Below are 19,748 nucleotides of genomic sequence, written 5' to 3'. Positions count from 1 at the left end.
AATACTTCAGCAACAATCTTTTGATACCAACGAGCGGACAAAAAACTGATTGCATACTAATCCTCTTAACAGCATTGTATTTTTATTAGTTTCTGTAACCAAACCAAGAGAATGTAAATAAGACCGTACATATTTTAATACAGCGATGTAACCCCTGTACAAGTACAACAAAAATGAAAAGAAAAAAAAAGAAAACAAAAACATGAAACTCCTCCCTGCTCGCGCTCGCTCATTCATCCATCTTCCACTCACTCATCTTCCCAAACTCTTTTTCTGCCTGGAAAGGAAAACAGAGGGGCGGCCATTTTGTGTGTCAGGGACCCTTCCGATGGAGAAAGGTGAAGAAGAGACGAGAGACCAGAGCGTGCTCAGCTTCTTTGCTTGGGACAGAAGGCAGACATGGAGAAAATAGGACTGGTGCTTCTCATCAGTGTGTGTGTGTGTATGTGTGGGTGTGTGTTTGAGCAATCCTACTACAATGATCTCCCTGTGCTGTTTTAACCTTTGGCTAAATAAACAGGAGCGTCCTGTCTCACACACAAACACACGTGCATGAGGAGGTCGATTTTCACATGGGAGTGATGAGAGAATGGTGATTTGAAATGATGCTCGAATGTCCGGATTAGTTTGACCGCGTATCCTCGTCAAGATTGTTTCCATTACAAAAAGTAACAACAACAACAAAAACATACTTTCATTCACTACACAGGTCAAACTGATCCTCATAAAAAGAAGGAAAGAAAGGGAGCTGAAGTCAAAAGAAAAAGCAATAAAAAAGGTGAGCAGCACTCATCTGTGTGAACCGTTTCCCAAACACACGCGCGCACGCACGCACGCACACGCAGCTGATAAAAGGCGGCTGGCCAGCTGTTGGGGCTCTTGCGTTTTTACTTGCCCTCCTCTGGCTTGATGGCCTGCGGCTTGATGGGTCCGGTGCGGACGGGCTTGGCCGACGCCAACGAAACTTGGGGTGGTTTGTCGGCGTCGGGGTTGGAATTGGGTGGCGGCAGCTGGGCCATCTGGGGCGGGGCGGCCTCCAGCATCTGAGCCTGCGGCTTGAGCGCCTTGCTAAGCTGCTGCTGCTCTGAGAAGAACTTGTGGGTGGACTGCAGGACCTCGGCGCGCTGCTTGGCCTGAGAAAGGGACCGATGGCAAATCACACCAAAGTACACTACTGCGTCTTTCAAACGATCTCATCAGATTGACACCCCCCCCCCCCAAACGAATTCACTGTATTGCTTGTGTTTAAGAAAAAACAGAGGAAGAGGAGAAAAAAAAATGCTGCTTACCTTGAGGTCCTGCTCAGCCTTCAGGGCAGCCTGCGTGCCCCTGGGCGGCATGGGGGGCCCACCAGGTCCCCGGGGAGGAGGGTGCTGAGCGTGCTGGGGATGCTGAGGCCTGGGGTGAGGCATCAGGCCGCTGCCGCTACCCATGCCCATGCCCACCCCTACATTGGGGGTCATGGGCGGGCCCATGGGCGAGCGCTGCATGCCGCCGCCGAACGAGTTAGTATGAGGCGCCCGTACGAGGGGGGACACCATGTTGGCTTGCGACAGCAGCTGTGAGTACACAAGTGAAAGACTCCATTTTAGAGAACAAGGGGAGTAACGTGACAAGAGACCATTTTGACTTGGAATCATTTTAGCCTGACTCCCTGGGGCCCACACAAAGACCAAATTTTGTCTTTGAGAGTTTGTGTGTTAACTACTAAATTCAAACCTCTATACTAGACCAGGAGTCAACAACACAGAGCCTTCGGGCCTGTTCTAAAAATAGCTGAATGGCAATGGGACATAGTGATTTCCTAAGAATTATGTACAAGTGCTCATTTGAAATAACCGATTGTGACAAAGAGGTGAGCAGCGAATTTGATGACTCAAAAACATGAAACGCTCTCATGCTCAGAGCCACTCAACACCTTGTGATGGCACACAGGCGCCTTCTACTGGCCCAAACGTATAACTGCAATCAGTCTGCATTTTTGATGAAAGCTCATCTTGTAGGTAAGATCTTGCCGTGTCCCACCTGAGGGTTGAACTGGCCGGGGAAGTGCTGAGTCATCCTCATGCTTCCAGAGTTGGGCTGAAACTGCTTCTGGTACAACATGCTGTTCAACTTGGCCGACTGGCTGCTGGGGGATGTGGAGCTTGCCCTGGATGGAGAATGAAACAGCGTTACAACACCAATTCCTAAATCAAGACTCAACGTTTGGCCCCCAACAATAATTTCTCCATGATTTCTTCAAAACCGTTCGCTTAATTTCCATTGCCCCAAAATGACCACATTTGAGGTTTGGAACGCAAGCTCCGTGCTTTGAGGATACTTCCGTGTCTTCGCTACCACAAAGGGGTGGGCAGGCTAACTCCAAAATATATATTTAGTATATATCTAATGGATTTTGACCTATAAGGGCTCGATGTTGGCGTGGTGCTCCGGGCGCTGACTGGAGGAGTAACAGGCTTCACATCCATACCGCCGCCAAACAGCTTGAGGTCCATGTCCATCTGCAAAATGTTGCAATTTTAACATCAAAGCCATACACACACAGTAGGAGTGTATCCTCTGTTTCGGATGGTAAATAGTACCTTGCTGGTAGGAGGCTGCATCATGCTGTGGCTGTGACTGTGGCTGTGACTGTGACTGTGACTGTGGCTGGGGCCCATGAGGCCTCGGTACGGCTGGGAGATGGGCGGCTGTCTGCCGATGTTGGGGGGCTGCGGCTGCGGAGGTGTGGGCGGCATCGCCAAGAGGGGCTGCCCGCCGCCCGAGCCAAAGTTGGCCAGAGAGAGCTGGGAACCTGGCAGGGGCACCGTTACCTGCAAGCAAATGTGCTTTCATTGGATCTATTCTTTTGCAAACGCAAACAGGCAAGAGCTGTCAAGTCACATAGGGCAGGTCGAGTCTCATGAATACAAATACAAAAATCCTTCATAAGATTCAGCCAATCTGGTCCCGAGTCATAAAACTGGCATTTGCCCACCTCGGCACAATACTTGTGGTCCCTTTCTATTCTCCTTTACCTGCTGCATCGCAGAGCTTGGAGACTGGGTGTTGCTGTAGTAACTGCTTTGACCATGTTGCTGCACCTGCCCCGAGTACATGTTGGAATGCTGACTCATCCCCTGACGGGCCTAAAACCCACACAACACATCACAGGAACATGTCTGTATTTTTTATTTTTCAATCCAACGGTCACGTGTGAGGATGTCAATACCTGCAGCAGGTGGGTGTCAATGAGCTGGGAGCCCCCCATGCCAGACGGCTGGTTGAGCTGCGGCTCAAACAGGATGGGGATGTGCTGGGTGGAGGAGGGCTGCTGGTAGGCCAAACTGGACTGCGGCTTGCCCAGCTCGGGCGCCTGCACGCCGGGGTAGCTGTGCAGCGAGGGCCCCGATAGCATCATGGAGGGCTGCGACAGGCTGCTCTGCATGAACGCCTGCTGAGACCTGAAGCAACGCAACAACACTTGGGAAGTTTACATCCCAGCCATCACCTGTCACGGGTGGGACTAGTGACTTTTGTCAAACGACGCAACCTTTTTTGGTCGCGCTGTCAGACTAATATCCGTCAAGTCTTGGAAAGGGCGAGACGTCACACTACAAGTCCGTTAACGAACCAGAGCGTGCCCAAACGTCATCGATTCAGACCATCGACACAGATCCATTGGAGATGCGGGACAAGAAGCTCAATTTGACTCTCCCGAATACCAAGTCCATGTCAAGACTTTCAGAAGTTTCAGCTAACAAAGTCCCAAGTCCTGAAATTGGCCCATTAAGTCTGATTCCTCTGCCTCCCGTGACATCACCTGACAACAATGAGCAGTACCTGTACGGCTGCAGCGAGGAGCTGAACAGGTCCTGGGGCTGCGAGACTGGAGGACCGGCGCCGAGTCCGAGTTGGGCCTGGTGCGTGTGTTGGTGCTGGGGCTGCCCTTGTAGCGGAGCGTAGATCGGGATCGGTATCTGCTGCACTGCTGTTGGCTGAAATCAAGACAGACGGCATTCTGGGTGGGTCTTCCGTTTTACGGCTGCCCCGATGTAGGATATTTTAAGGTTACTGATGACGTGAGAATACGTGGCACAAAAAGCACGCTCGGTTACTCAGGGGTACTTCCTGACATAAATACAGTACATTAGGTGTGTGCATCGAAGCTTAGCGGGAAATGTTTTGTTCTTCGAGTCCCTGTGCTCACTGACAAAGAAATGACCATGAAAATGTAGTTGCCATGGTGGAGGTAAGGTTACTGCAATTGAAATCCAACTCTGCAGCGCAATAAAAGTTGACAATAGTCAATTACAGTAAACTGACGGAGCAAGAGGACACTACGACGCCGCGCGGTACATGATGTAAACCGTATTCGATGACTTTCCTAACCTGCGAGAGGCCGGGCTGAAAGCCTTGCTGCTGCGCCAAAGAGGGAGGAGCCAAGCGAGGGTGTGGGGTGCTGAAAAGGTGGCTAGTGTCCATGTAGAAGGCCGGAATCTGAGCTGCAGAACCTGGATAAATGGCTAATCGTAAAAAAAAAAAAAAAAAAAAAAAAAAGTGGAGGTGCTCTCCGCAGCGTGTCGGTCTCACCTGCTGCAGACTGAGACACATAGACCTGTGGGGTCTGCTGCTGCTGGGGCAGCAGTGGGGGCACACAGCCCAGTTGGGAAAAGCCGCCGACGCCACCACCGGAGGTCAGGCTCCCACTCTGCAGCTGCTGGGGCTTCACCTTGCAGATGTTGGGGGGATCCGAGGCCGTGGTGGTCTTGGTGCTGAGGGACGATGTCGTGTAGGTGCCCGAACCTGCATGACCGGGGGAGGTGGCGCAAATTTTAAAATGAACAAACACATTAGACAGTTGTGGAGACTCGCCTGAAAATTGTGAATAAGCATATTCGCAAATAGGCAGGCTTTCACTTTAGAATTCAATCCACAGCTCTTCAAGCATTCAGAATTTTACATTTAATGCTAGTGTGAGAGCAACGCAGTTCAACCAACTACTGTTCATCAGCTTGGTTGCATCTGAAATAGCCCCACGGTTACTCTGGCAACACCCTGTCCCACCTTAATGACGACAGAACAATCAAAAAGGATCCACTGGTGTGCCCGGGAGACTTTTTTTTGCGGGTCGATTTCGGCGTCGGTTACCGGAAAGCGATGTGCTGGGGGTGACGGAGGCCACGGGGATCTGCGGCATGGACGCTGAGGAGAATGAGTACGAAGATGCGCCGGAGGTGATGGGTGAGGAGGAGGTGGTGACCGGGGAGTTTTTCTCCAGGCTTGGCGAGTTCTCCCACGCTTTGCGAGCAGACTCCATCTAAAGCACAGAAAAAAAAAAAAGAGGGGCAACAGCTTCAAGACACGATTTTTGAAGAGCTTCCTGCTTGTTAATCGAGGTTCCTGACATCATATTGTGATGATGAGTGTGTATACCTTTAGTGTTAAGTCAACGGTGGCGGGGGAGACGGTGCTGAGAGGGGAGTTCTGCTGCAAGGTCTCTCGTCGAGGAAGCGGTAATGAGTGTGGTAGTGCCACCTGAGAGGAACCCAGAAAAACAAAGTTTTAACACCAATTTAACATGACGCATATTCTATCACGTATTAACGTGACCAAGGTGGCCAACCTTTTGAGCCACGGGGCCATATTTAGACCAGGGGCAGGGAAGTCAACAAGCCCCCCCACGCCTCAAAAAGTATCAATTCCAAAACATTTAATACATGGACACAGCCTACTCCGTTTCGATGTTTGGTTGTCCCTGGGTAAAAAGGTTACATGGACACTCACGTTGGCAACCAGACTCTCTTCCATTTTATTGTTTCCAGTTGGAACACTGTCAGCGAGCGAGGAAGAGGGTGTGGTGTAGTCTGTAACAGATTCCTGAGAACGAAAAACGCACCGCAAACTTTTCAGCTACAGCTCAATAACGCACAAGCCGAGAGAGATTGTAGAAATATTACCTTGGAGTTGCTGGTGTACTCTGCCGAGGGCACCGTGATCATGCCCTCGATGTCTCCGCCCAGCTCGGCGACCGCTGCGTCACCGGTGGGGGGACTGGATGCGGCAGCCCTGCTGACGACACCTCCTCCCGGCACTCCCGCCTCCATCCCCTCACCCTCGCCTCCTCGGGCGTCTTTTGCCTTGCGGTTCTTCAAGGAGCGCTCTTTGCCAATCGGACCTGGCTTGTACTCCTTGGTTTCGACTGGCTCCATGTTGGGGAGCTGAAGTAACCGATCGATTTGGGCAGTTAGATTAGGATAGCCTGACCTTTATTTTTTTTGGAATGATATTAACCGACAACTTGTCAAACTCTGCACTGTCTTATTATATACCAGAAATATCACCTTTCCATAACTAGAATTAAAGATAAGATATACTTTATTTCTCCCACACTGTTTTTATTTGACTGATTACTTACTAGATTAGAATTCCTGTTAATCCCCACTTAATGCTGCAATTTTTGGTTGTACTTTCTTGGTCACAGTATTAAATCAATAAAAGAATATGTGTGCGAATATTGCTGCTGTGACAATTTAAGTTCCCTCATGGAAAATGATGCATTTAATGTCTGTGACAAATGGAGGGATGGCAACTATTAGACACTAAAGAATGTGCTTAACAGGACAAAATTCCTTTTCACACAATTCTTATCCGCAAAGATGGTTACCTTCTGTGTTTTGATGGGTCCAGCGCGAGGTTGTTTCTGTCTTTGTTCTTTAGGGGCAGGAAGCTTGTTGTCTGTGGTGGTCTCGAGCAAAGTGGGAACGCCGTCGCTGTCCGTACTGCCTGCGGACGACGGCGCCCCGAACTGAATACTGTCGATGGCCAACTCCACGCCACCCTCTGCACCAGATTTCCCGCCCTGACAGAGAAAAATAGGCAGACAGCAACATTGCATTTTAGGGGGTTTGCCATGTTTGTATCCCCCCCCCCCAACACACACAAAGGCCCACTTCCTTGAAAATACTGATTTTCAAATGTAAACAGGCATGATTGGACAATTCACTTGGAGCCTTTTATCGGTATCAGAAGTCCCAAAATTGGTGACTGAAGTCTGACACCAAAGTCTCCCGACTATCGGAACTGCAGGTGCAGAGGAGGGAAGGTTGACTCAACGGTACGCCAAACCAACCTCAGAGGAGACTGTGCCGGTAAAGGAGGTCAGAGGTTTGTTCCAGGCACTCACAGAAGGAGGCTGAGGAGGGCTGATGGGACCCACTGCCAAAAAAAATAAGAGTGATGACCTGAGCCCCGCAGTCAAGATTTTTTAAAACAAGCAGCAGAGGTGTCAACAACGTACGCTTTTTGACATCTGGTAGGCCAGCCGGGGCAGCTACTTTCTTCTCCCAAAGCTCGGTACCCAGATTGCCGTGCGTTTGTGCGTTGGCTGTGGTGGGGGGTAGGCTCTTTGAGGTAAATTCCACAGTTGCGGCCGGCACGGAGGGCACCGTTCCTTCCAGGGTTTGGGGTGATGCGGCTGGCTGAGCGGGCGCGAGGTGAGGGTGCTGGGGGGCGGAGATGGCAGGTTGTTGCTGGACTTGAGGGGTGGATGCTGGTGCTGCGGGTTGAGATTGTGAGGAGGCCTGGTGCTGTTGCTGTTGCGGTTGTTGCTGCTGTGAGGATTGCTTTTTAGCAAATCTTGGAGGCAACTTTCCTCCGCCACCTCTGCTCTTGTCGCCGGAACCTTTTTTACCCCAATTCTGAAAGCACAGCATCAGTATTATAATGACAGAATACGCATCAGATGTTGAAAACACACAAGACTGTGCTTTTGTCATTTCTATACTGGATAAAAATTAATCAGGTGAAAAAGCACGGGGCTTGGGGGGGCAAATCACCAATTCAGGCATTTTGAATAATTCATCGTAATAATAATGAAGAGCGAGAGCGCCTTCACACAATCTAATTAGAATATCTCCGTCTTCCTACCTGAGTAGTTTGCTCTTCCTTCTTCCGCTTCTCCTCATCCTGGAGGCGTTTTTGTTGCTTGCGCGAGACCACTTCCGTGAATCCGTCGTCATTGGTGCTGGACTGCGGGTCATCTGTAGTGGTGACCTCAGGGTGGTCATCGATGATGACCACACCTATGACAGTGGACATTTGTATTTAGGGGTTTTTTTTTTTTAAGGGGAAAAAAACTTGCTGACTCACTGGCGTAATTGTTGAGGTCAAACTGCGAGAGCGCATTCTCTTTGGGCTTCTTGACAGCCAGCTTGACCTCATCTTTGCGTCGTGCAGCCTGATCTTTGGCAGACCTTGACGATCCAGAGGCGGATGCCGTTCCATCAGAGCTTTGCTGAACGCCAAGGCTGAATTGAAAAAAAAAAAAAAAAGGAATTAGGAAGTGAACATGTGCACTATCTGAAGTTTCAACAATGAATACGTTTACATAAAAACCTGATGAGGCATGCCCAGAAGGCGCGATGTATTTATTTATTTTTGGTCTCGCTGCCTCAGTATGAGCCAGGAAAGTCCCGTGGGCACGACTGCAAACTCACCCTTTGCGGCCACCTTTGGCACCCCCTCTTCTGTCCCCCTTGGGCCCACCATAGCTGCGACCCGGTTTGGCTCCACTGTTGCCTCTTCGGTTCTGTCGCTCAATCGGCCTCTGGCTGGAGAAGCTCCTCTTGCCGGCAGCGGCTCCATCTCGCTTGGGTGAGATGACTCCCTCTGGGGGGCTTTTACTCGGCGTCAGAGAGCGTTGAAGGGGCGCAGCCGCCGGGGTGACTGCCGCGTTGCTGGCGGCCTCCTGTGCTCCCCGCCTCTCCTCTCGCTCTCTCCTCTCATTGAAGTCGCTGCTCTCGGAGGCAGTCTCCCATTCCTCGTTGGCTTGATCAGACGAATTCTGGTTGGACAAGTCGGGGGACTTTGTCCCGACTGCAGCGACGGCGGCGGGGACACCGCCCGTCTCGCTGAAGGGCCCATCGTGGGGAGCAGCGATGTTGTGTGCAGCCGCCGGGGCTGCTGCTTCTGCAGGGACAGTCACGGGAGTTCCTGGTGCTCTCGATAAGGTCGGAGAGACGGATGCGGGTGCAGACATGGTGGCGGTAGCAGGAGCAGGCGCAGGGGGTAGAGACACAGGGCAACTTGGGCCTGGATTGCCACTTGCCAGCACTGCAGCCTCACGTTCCTTTAGCCGACGGAAGCGAGGAGGTTTATCTTGCCTTGGGGGTCTTGCCGGTCTGGATCGGCGAGGTCGTTCTCTGCTGCTCTGAGGGCCGCCGTCCATGAATTTCTTGCCGTCAGATCTCGGTGGCCGTCGATCCGACGGCGGATGATCGTATCTTGATGTGGACTCCATGTCCTCGGGTCTGAATGTCTCCATGGGCTTGGAAGGCCACTGAGATGAGGATTCTCTGGCTGGTCTTCTAAGAGGGGCAGAGCGAGGGGCTCCACGATCCCTGGCTCCACCTCGTCTACTATACAACCCACCTCTCCCCCGCCGAGAAGGCTCTCCTTTAGGTAGAAACCCTGGTTTGGGCCTGCCTTCATCATCTAATCTCGATCCCACTTTCTCCGCCATGTGCGGTGGCCCAAAACCTGGCTTGTGGAGGCCAGAACGCATCTCACCGGGGAAATCACGTCGAAGAGGGCGGCTCGGCTTGGCGCTAGGCTCGCGATCAGATGGCCCGGTATCACTGGCGGACTCCCTTCCACCCTCGCTTTCGGAGTCCGTGTCTGAGCCGCGTCGGCGCCTACGCTTTGGTATAACCTCAAAGTCAGAGCTCTCGCTGCGCGTCTCGCTTTCCTCCCTGTTACGGAAGGCCACCGCTCCAGAAGATAGATCTGAGCGGGACCGGGGTTCTCTGTGAGGGTACTCTCGGCTCCGACCACGACCTCCTCTTCCTCGGCCACTGTACGTTCCACGGAAGCTCCGCCCTCTGGAGTAATATTCTCCTCGACCGCGACCTTTGAAATTGGCATCGACCGGCCACTCTCTGTCTCTGTCCCTGTCCATTTCTTTGTCCCGCTCACGGTCACGTTCCCTCTCCTCCCGTCTGTAGTTACGGAGAGCAATATTTGACTCCTTTCTGGGGGGCAGTTTTGGTTCTGGGTGCTTTTCATTAGCGGCTGGTTTTTCAGCCTTATCCTCCTGAGAGGAAGACGTGGGAACCCCAGGAGATGTTAAGGACTCTCGGGCTTTAGCAAGGCTAATCGGTGATTCTTCAGCCTCAGCAGCTTCCCTCTTGCACTCGCCTTGTGCTCTGGAGCCTTCAGATGTTGCGGTAGCTACGGCAGCAGCAGCGGCGGCGGCGGCGACCGCGGCAGCAGAGACAGCAGCAGCCACAGAGGGAGTTTTGGAGCACTGGTCCTTTTTAGTCCTGTCCCCCCTTTCTCCTCTCTCATGACGCTTTTCTCTCTCTTCTCTTTGCTCTCGCTCTTCTTTCATATCTCTCAGAACAGGCTTCTTGATTGGTCCAGACCTGCGGAGGGGTCTCTCTCCCCCAGGTCCTTCTCTACGGCCAGGCCTCCCACCCCAGCGTAGCTCAGCCTTCTGCTTGCTGGGAACAGGTAGAGGCAACTTCTCCGGTTTGTGTAGTCCGTCGGCGGGTGGTGTGGCCCTGTTGTTGGTCAACGTGGCGGGTGTGAAGAGTTCGTTCTGAGGCTTTTCGTTGGCCCGGTCGCCCGAGTCCTGCAGTTCTAGTGCTTTGCTTCCCAGTGGTAGCCCATCAAACCTGGGCTCATCGAGCTTAAGCGAGTGACAGGAGCCCTGGGAGACGCTTCTCTGTAGCATAGCTTTTCCTAGTGCTTCAACTTCTTCCCCACTCGGCAGCCCAGACTCATCGGGGTCGAAGCTGGAGGTGGCGGGAACCCGGTCTATAGATCCGGGCACATCATCCGGGCTCTGTGAAAAGGCTGGTATGGGTTCAGGTGGGTCCCTAAAGAAGTTATTCTTGCGGGAGTCCAATGCGCTGTGTTCCTGCGGATACAATGACGGTAGACCCCTTTCCAAATCTAAACCAGAATCAATCCTAAAAATGAGAGAAACACACAGACATAAGTACATGAAAGTTGAATCGTTCTCTCATTTTCTTCGGCTACCTCGGCTCCTTGCTCTCATCGCGCCCTTTAGGAGGAGTTACAGACGGCAGTGGTTCCGACGGTGGGTACGGGTCGGAGCCCCACACTATCCTTGAATCAGGCGGCAGGCCATGGTCGCGGACGGGTCGAGTCAAGTGGTCAAAGGAGTCGGAGCTGGAGCTTGAATTGTCCCCAGGCTCTCTGCGCGCAATTTGCTTCGGCGGGATCCTCCCTGGAGAGGTTCAGGAGGGAGAAAATGATTTTGCAGCTTGCTTAAAAGAGTCATGTGAAAATAGCATTGTGCATACGAATACTTTGATCTCTGGAGCGCTCGTCAGTCAATTGAATGTAAAATTATTAAGGGAAGAGGTTTTACAGCCAAGTTGTGACTTGGCGCCCCTCATTTGGAATACAGATGCTCAAATAACTGCGCTAAAAGTCTTTTTTTGCTAGTCGCTTTTCTTTAAAAACAGTCTCTGGAGGGCGTTTGTACATTTTAATAGTTCACTGTAACCATTTCTAATAAAATGGCGATGGATAATAGAGTATGAGCATTTATAGATGTAAAAACATGAACATGTAATACAGTACAAAACATGACAATTACAAATACGTGTATAGAAAGAAATATTGATTTTATAAAACCTGAAACAAACAACTGCAGCATTTCTACTTCGTCTGTGAAAACATTAAGTCAGCATGTTACCCGCCATAGGCAACTGCCCAATACCGCCGATGTCCGGGAGACCCCCTTTGGAAAGTGAGCTAATTTCAGCCGTCAGAGACAGTGAGACTTTTTGTTTTAGCTTTTGAGAACCAAAGACTCAAAGAGTCTGAAAGGGATTAACAAATCGACAGTTCATAAAATCCCCTGATTTAATACCCCAAACCAAGCACGGAAAACTAAATCTCATTTGATGGGGGGGCAAAACCTTGAGTAGGGTTCACAGAGGGAGGAATCTCCACATAGGATAGCCAGGCTGCAGTGGATGCTAAGTGGGCAACATTTATCACATGGGGTCGAACTATAAAATGTTAATTCGAAGTTACCAGTGTGAATGTTGGTCGGCATGTCCATGGGTGGGCGCCCGGACATCATGCGAGGGTCCATATAGGACTGCATCATGATCCAGCGGGGGTCAAAGCCCATGGAGGCCAGGTGCTGGTGATGGGGTCCGATGGGTTGATACATTGAGCGGTGTTGCTGTGGTTGTTGGGTAGCTGGAACTCCACCATTACCCGATGGCGACACGGAGCCTCCACTTTGTTGTTGCTGCTGCTGCTGTTGCCAATGCTGCTGCTTCATTTGCTCCTGAGACCAATAAAGAAAACAAATCCAGTTTTGATTGTCATTCGATGATACTCTCGCTAAAGAAGAAAACCGATTTCGATTTTTATTTGACCTGTTGTCTGAGGAAACGAGGTGGCAGGGATTTTTGAAACTGTTTGGAGTAGCCGGAGGTGAGGGAAGGGCGCATAGCAGCGGTGGCCTCTCCCTCTAGCAGCGGAGGTGCAATGGCGACATCTTCACCGCTGGGGGTGTCCATGTGAGGCAGTGACAGGTGCGCTTCATCAACTATAAAAAGAAAGCCGCAAAATAAAAAATGTAAAACTCAAAGTAAGGTGAAGTGTGAGGTGGTCTGGCTTATTGTGATGTCTTTTACTGCAACCTTAAGCAGTGGTGAACAGGCCCCTTACACTACCATGTTTAGTCCACATTTGATGCCGCAGGCACAGAAGCCTGGCAATTTAGCATCTCTTTTGAAAAATGATCCCGAAACTGTGCCATAGGAAATGATCCGTTTCACTTAATTGGCTCGAAAATTACTTACCAAAGATATCTTTGTCCATGTATCTTTGCCAGCGACATAGTGGCAAGCAGAGTGATTTTGCATTGGTGTTCCACTTGATGTCAAACGGTATGATTAATCATCAATATTCAAGAAGACATACATTGTTTTTGTTTGGTGGTGTGCGGTGGCATTTTTTCTCATGTAGACTATTTGCTTGGACTCCATGGCTGGAAAAATCCATCTAGGGCAGTGATTTTTCAACCAGTGTGCTGTAAGAGAGCACTAGTTGTGTCGTGGGAAATTAGCCGATGAAATATGTGTCTTGGCTCAGTAAAAGGCTGGAAAACAAAAGGATAAGTGTGTCCAATTGGGGCTAAGTACTAGCAGTTTGTCAAAGTATGAGCTGTGGAATTGGCCCAAAACACTTGCTTCAAATCAAAATGGTTCGGGTTCCATTTTGTGCATGGATTTTTGAAACTTTTTCCATACATCCTCTTTTGATTGACATGCACCCAATTTTGAGTCAGTCAGTGAAACTGGTGTCAGGGGAAAATTCTGTCTGACTTTCCAGAGGATGTCAAAGAGTAAGTTTTGGAAGATATTGTCCCGCTACCCTATAATGCATCCATTTTCACAGTCTGACTTGCACAAACATTGATGCACTTTGCTCTCACCTCTGTTGTCCTCCATGTTGAAATAGTCTCGGATAGGCACTGTTGTCCGTTCAGCTTGGCTCTCGTCGACAAGCGGTTCGACCTCTGCCAAGGTGCTGTCGGCTTCGGTCGGAGGTTCGGGGGCTGAGACCACATGCACAGGGGAGATGGGACGATGAGGTACCTCCGCCTTGTCCTCTTCCTCTGCGTTTGGTTCGACTTGCTCTAGTTTGATTGCCGTCTCGTCCCGGTCTGCCCTCTCGGGTAGATGAGTTTGTACCACAGAGGCCTGTTGCTGTAAAACTACAACTGAGGGTGCAGGACTCGATGCGGGATCAGGCGCTGACTGAATTTCCTCTTTGGGAGCTTGAGCCTCATCGCATGCGGTCTGAGGCAAAGTGGCTTGAACCTCGGTCATTTGGCGATGTTTTTCATTGAGCCGTTTCAGTTTTTCGGCGCACGCGGCGAGGCGCTGCTCTTCCATCCTCCGCTCCTCTTCCTCTCTCCTGCGCCTCGCGCGTTCCACGGCTTCGGAAACCTCCGATGACTTCTTGCGTTTCTGCCGCCAAGCCTCCGAGTCCTCGTCTGCGGGCGCGACTGCTGGCTTGCTGCCGCGCGGAGCGCCGCCACTACTTGCGCGAGAGCCGCCCTAGGGAACACATACAACAGCAGATATTGATTATGCGATTTAAGCGTGCACGCAATGCATTACTACCTGGTAGTCTTGCAGGGTAGCCGCTTTGTTGTAGTGGGCCGCGCTGCCGGGCGACGGCGCTCTGGGATCGGCACTGTCTGCCCATGATGTTTTACCACCTCCGTGCTCCTCTGAACTATCCTGACCATCTGGAGGACGCGATCTCATACGCTCCACTTTACCCATCCACTCCCTGGGGGGAAAGACAGTCTTTTCTTCTGGCTGCTCAAACAAGTGTTTGCTTGAAAGTGAGCAGTGCATCGCCACGCAGCGCCAAGGAATTTCGCCGAACAACTTGATAACAATACAACTTAAATTAAATAGCGCTTTCAAATGGCAAAGAGCAGTTAAGGGACAATCAACAATGCGGTACAATGGCTGACGGGCACTCGGCATTCTGTAAATGACGTCACTCGCCAGTCGAATTGTCGAACAAAAGCATTTTCGTTGTTAACTCATTCACTCCCAAAGACGTTTTTAAACGTCTTTTCAAACTTGGTCTAGAATTGGCTGGTACTGAATGAGTTAAGCACTTTGCTGTGGGTCCAACTATGAATCTGTGTGGGTTTCGTGAGTTTAAAAAAAACAACAACTAATGAAACTGTGCTTGAAATACTTTTAGATCTAAGTATTCCTCAAGATGGTTTACTTCATTCTTGACTTTTAAAATCAGCATGTCAACACGGCCTTTTTTTCAGGATTTGTATATTTTTTTTCTATACGCGAGTTAGGGATGCGATTTAAGGGACGATATTTGATTTTCTTTTAATTGTAAGCAAGAGACCTCAAATGCCCAATAAATCATGAGGAAACTGATGGAACACTTCCAAAACACTTGCCAGTTTTCGCCTTTTTCTTTAGCAGCTTGGTTCTCCTCATCATCACTGAAGTTGAGCTTCTCCGTATAGTCCACCTCCATCTGAGCTCCTGGAACGTGGCATGGATGCTAAATGTTAAGTAGGGCCAGGACATGAGGACACAACGTATTCAAATGCATTGCTTTTACTGACCGGCCCAGCCTTCATCAGTATCGGTGTCCAAGTTGTCCAGCTCTTTGAGCTCCGTTGCGCTAACGATCGAAGGTCGGTCTGGGTCCTGGAGCCACGCTTGGGGCGGTGGCTGCTGCGGTCGTGCTGAGCGAGGAGCCCTGAAGGGAAATAGTTCATTCAAGTTACCATATCGACAAGAACAACTCACTCCTCTTCAAGAACGGTTCAGAAATTAAAACGGAGCAGTGATGAACGGGGCCTCTGCCACGCTCAAAACTATCATACTTTGACGCCAAGCACTGCCCACATTTGATGACATACAGTAGGCAGAAAAAGAGCTTTGCAAATTTAGCATCAACAAGCTGTCTGGGATACCGGCTTTCGTTTGGGGCTCATTTTGGAAAATTCCCTAATTGGAGCTTGTTGAAATGGCACCAAGGTGGACTAGTGGTTAAACCAGACCCGGGCAATGTCGAGCCCTGGGGGTCGCACATCCAGCCCCGCTCCCATTCCCAGATTTGACTCTGACAATGAAGTCAAAGTATAATGTAAACTATGAAGCGCTTTTATTTTGAAAGTAGTGTTTTTATTTTTCTGTGCACACAAGTATGAGCAACAGCGACAAATTAGCGAGCTTTCGCTATATTTAGTGACTTTTCCGACCATCCTGGCACTTTTCTGAGGGACGGGGGGCATTTCCTGATTATAACAATACACACACCATGTCTACACACAGAGTAATTCATTGAAACAATATGCTTCTTCTAAATACATTAAAAATAACAGAATAAAGTTGAGGTCATCATGATGGCTTGGCCCTCGTTTAGCGTTCCAGTTTTTCACATGGCCCCTTTGCAAAATGAATAGCCCACACCTAGATCAAACAGACAGATATGCTCTCCACTACTTCAAACCACAATAGTCGACTTGACCGGGATAATCAGGAGACAAATGCTTGAAATTTTTGGGGAGGAGTTTTCAGTTTTCGGTCATGTTAAGGCCTCGCAAAAAACGATTCATTTATCACAGCATGAGTAACAGTGATTCTGAAATGGCTTTCACAAAAATGAAAATGAAAGAACACCACCTTTCACGAGGGAACCCACCTGACGCCATCTTGCGCCAAAGTGTATCGGATGTTGGCTTGCCTCGGCCCTTGTGACACTTGAGGATAAGCATGAAACATCTGAAACAGGAAAAATACGACAAAGGTGAGACGGAACCGGTAGAATGGTTTAGCGTTGCCGTACCAGACGTACATAGGGTGGCATCATGCTCCTGAAGGTGGGGTCAAAGTGGGAATGCACGCCCACAGGTGGCTGCTGACCCCCATTAAGTTTAGGCAGAGAGGGGCCGGAGGGCTGCAGTTTGTCCCTGCCATCCCTCTTTTCCCTCTGGCTATCAGCGGCGTTGTTTCGGCCGGCCTCGTCGGCATCCTCTTGCGTCGAGGAGGCATCGGGGGCGGCACTTCCCTCCTCTGGGGGCCTGTTGTCCATTTCAGAGGGGCTAGACGCGGTGTTCAAATTCCTCCCGCCACCTTCACGCCAACTGCCGACATCTGACAAAGCGAACGCTTTATTAGCCAAACAAACAAGAAGCGACATCTAAAATGCACAGCCACGGCCATACTTTGCGGTCTGAGGCTGGGGCCCGGTCCGTACGGCTCCTCGTCCTCCTCGTGCTGGCCGTCTTTCTCCCCATCGCTGGCGGCATGCAAGCTGGGGAATTCCTGATGGAAGTGGCTGCTCACGCGAGGAGCTCCTATGTCATCACAATAAACATTATCAATACCATTAAAAATATATTTAAAGGGGATATATTACGAAAATGTACTTTTTAATGGTTTATATATACAAATAATTGGCTCTGTTACCATCCAACTGAGTCTGCTTGCTATTCGCCCATGAGCGGCTTCCCCCCGTGGGAGCCTCTTGAGGCGGGACTACTGCTGGTTTGACTTGGGGTGGGGGTGTTTCTTGTTGCCTGGAGTAGAAATTCAAAATTCAAGGCAAAAGGTTCCAAAGACAAACTTTTCAAAGTACCCTTGAAAATGAAAAGTGAAGATGCTACCTCTCGTCTCCTGCCTCGGTCCGGGATGCCCAGCCGCTGCCGTCTTTGGGGACAATGTTAACGTTTGGGTCGTTGCCCTTGTTCTCCGCTTTCAGACTGGGCAAGTTGGCTGGAGGGGGCATGCGCCTGCTGGCAGCAACTTTACCCAAACTTTGTAGCCCATGTCTAGCAGCAACTGGTGCACAAAGGAGGAGGCCATTAGAGTTCTCGACAGTCATACAAACAAAAAAGCCTGCGGCGTGGAAGGAGGCGCATGGCGAGGTCCTACCTGCAGTCTTCTGGGTTTCCAAAGACTTGCCCTTGTAGGTGTTGAAGAGGCTAAGGGTCGCATACTTGGTTTTGCCGCCATCCTTTGCCTTGGTGCTCTGCCCTGACTTCTCGGACATTTCGCTGGAAACTCATTGAGTCTGGTCCTTTGGCCTAGCCACCGGAACCAGCTCCTAAGAAAATAAGGCAGAATTACTTTTTTTAAATGTTAAATGACAATCACAGGGATGGCAATGGCTAGTGATGAAAAAAGTGAAAGGGGCGTGGCGACCAATCACAACAAGTAAGACATCATACACGTCCAATCGCAGGGCTGTTTACAATCGGAAGATGGAAAGACTGATCGGGAGAGCTCGTGAAAACTCCACGATAAGGTACCTGACCCCCCCCCCCTAAAATTTTCTCAACGGATTTAGCAGATTCACAAAAATGATCAATTTAAGAAATAAAACGGCGGATTTCCGCGTATCTGCGGAAAATTGCCATCCCTGCAATCAAACAACACCTTAGAAAACCTAGTTTGTGGAAATATGGTTGTGTGAGCTATGCTGTACTGGGCAGTCTGAGTACACCACACCCTCCCATTGTTATGCGTGTCCTTTCTCATGTCTTAAACATAGTTAAGGTTTTAAATGTGTAATAAGTGGCAGCAGTGAGAAAGAAAACAGCTTTGAAGCCAAGTCACACACATACGCAGGTAATTTATTATTTACTGGTCAGCTGCAGTGTGTGTCGTTGGCATCACTTCACGTAATAAATGAAAGCTTTTCCGATAATTAGACACTGACTTAAGTGGGTCGCGCCCTTGATTCGTTTTTTATTTTAACCCTGAAGGTTTATCAGTGTGTTTTGAAGACTTTCTTGGGTTATTTTTTCCCCCTATGGCCGTCAATTATGGATTTTATACTTTATTCTATGAACATTCTAACATTTATCTGATAACATTACATCACTCATTTCATTCCAATCACTTTGAGTTCAATCTCAGCTCCTTTTGACTTTATCCTGATAACATTACAACTTCTCATATCGTGACTGGCATTTTATCTCGCAACACTGCTACAAATTGTGACAATCAAATATTATACTCAAAACTTTGTTTTACTAACATTACAACTTGCAACATGAAGACTTTACAACTTTGATCTCATGGTGTCATTTTAGCTTTACTTTGAGAATGGCCCAAGTTGTCTCTTAGTAATTGAGTGACCAATCAATCAGTAAGCATTAAGATTCCTTCCTCACGTTCAACTACCGTGAAGCCTCATTGTCAAAGTGACATCGACAGGGACCCTCCCCATCCCAGCCCACACATTCCTTCTCTCCTTTGAAAGTCATTCGCCTGCAAGGCAATCCGTTACAATGGATTGACTCCATAAGATGGCGGCGACGATGAAATAAAAATGTACATTTTTTAACGTTGTGGTTCGTTGTGTTCGTGAGCTCAACAGCTAGCCTAGCAGTCACCACCGGTTGCGGGTCAGTGTCTCATGCCGGTGCACGGCGCAGGCCCTCCCGGCTAAAATCACAACCTTGTGGGTGGGCACAGTTACGGCACGCAAAACTGACACGCTATGATTGTTTGTGCAAAACTGACCAGATTTGTTGGATAATATGAATTATGTGAGGGCGAGTGGTGTAGTTTGGGAGCAGGCCGCCGCCGTTTGACTGGTTGAACGTGGTTTCGCTTCTCACGAATCGCCATCACATCCTCGTTGAGCCCCTAACCAGTGACCGAAAGCGTGCTAGCAGCGGCAAGCTAACACTTACTGGGGGGAAAACACTTGACATTTTGCATTCGGCCGCGGTAGTCTTACCTGCCAGTGCCGGTGCTTGCTTTTGTCCTTTTTACTTTTTTGGGGGTTAATCCGTGTTTTTAATGCTCGCGGCGGCGGGGCGAGTTTTGGATATCTCGCCGGTGGATTACAAAAGCTGGTTACCCCCGCTCCGGCTAGTTAGCTCGCTCGGCTCGTCGGTTGCGACGGCGTCCGAGTCCACGTCCGCGTTTCGCAGACCAAACTGTCTTGGTGGCTTCGGGCTTCTCTCGGGGTAGCCGGTACGGCGTCGTCCGGTGGGACTCTCTGACGCGTCCACGCCCGTTTTTCGGGAAGCAAGAGCGTTGTGCTAAAATGAGTGAGCAGTGAGGCCCCGCTCTCGCCGCGGCCCGTCGCACAATCAAAGATGGAAGCTTGACGGTTGCCAGATTTAAGTAATCGTATCCACCGCCACCTCTTCTCTCTCTCTCTCTCTCGCTCTCTCTCTATTAATTATTAGCGGA

General features: G+C 49.9%; 1 protein-coding gene across 1 annotated transcript; it reads right to left on the bottom strand.

The window, feature by feature from the left end:
• Positions 1-60: 60 nt before the first annotated feature.
• prrc2c (proline-rich coiled-coil 2C) lies at positions 61-19,641 on the bottom strand. Its single transcript, XM_086115530.1, has 34 exons — positions 19,288-19,641; positions 17,472-17,643; positions 17,204-17,378; positions 17,007-17,116; positions 16,763-16,894; positions 16,393-16,691; positions 16,240-16,319; positions 15,155-15,291; positions 14,980-15,071; positions 14,166-14,333; positions 13,472-14,099; positions 12,408-12,580; positions 12,055-12,316; positions 11,026-11,236; positions 8,481-10,955; positions 8,134-8,291; positions 7,912-8,066; positions 7,283-7,682; positions 7,115-7,200; positions 6,650-6,844; positions 5,943-6,203; positions 5,770-5,862; positions 5,419-5,520; positions 5,134-5,302; positions 4,576-4,788; positions 4,375-4,496; positions 3,826-3,980; positions 3,215-3,446; positions 3,021-3,131; positions 2,586-2,816; positions 2,404-2,504; positions 2,026-2,152; positions 1,290-1,559; positions 61-1,133 (listed from the first exon to the last, which is right to left on the bottom strand). Exons 2-34 carry the CDS (start codon positions 17,587-17,589, stop codon positions 888-890), a joined length of 8,487 nt encoding a protein of 2,828 aa, XP_085971656.1. The 5' UTR covers positions 17,590-17,643; positions 19,288-19,641; the 3' UTR covers positions 61-887.
• Between the last annotated feature and the right edge of the window lie 107 nt (positions 19,642-19,748).

Source organism: Hippocampus guttulatus, chromosome 7 (assembly GCF_054856545.1).
Source record: "Hippocampus guttulatus isolate MCC_2025c chromosome 7, RoL_Hgut_1.0, whole genome shotgun sequence".
NCBI lineage: Eukaryota > Metazoa > Chordata > Actinopteri > Syngnathiformes > Syngnathidae > Hippocampus > Hippocampus guttulatus.
The sequence above is the reverse complement of the archived record's forward strand: the minus strand, read 5'-3'. Positions and strand labels throughout refer to the sequence as shown.

Bases quoted from the DNA above. Each gene is read 5' to 3' on its own strand.
- prrc2c (XM_086115530.1), bottom strand. From the start codon at position 17,589: ATGTCCGAGAAGTCAGGGCAGAGCACCAAGGCAAAGGATGGCGGCAAA. The intron at 6,845-7,114 runs GTTGGTTTGGCG...TTTCTCTGTCAG, and splicing joins CCGGCACAGTCTCCTCTGAG to GGCGGGAAATCTGGTGCAGA. The intron at 2,817-3,020 runs GTAAAGGAGAAT...ATTTGCTTGCAG, and splicing joins CAAGCTCTGCGATGCAGCAG to GTAACGGTGCCCCTGCCAGG.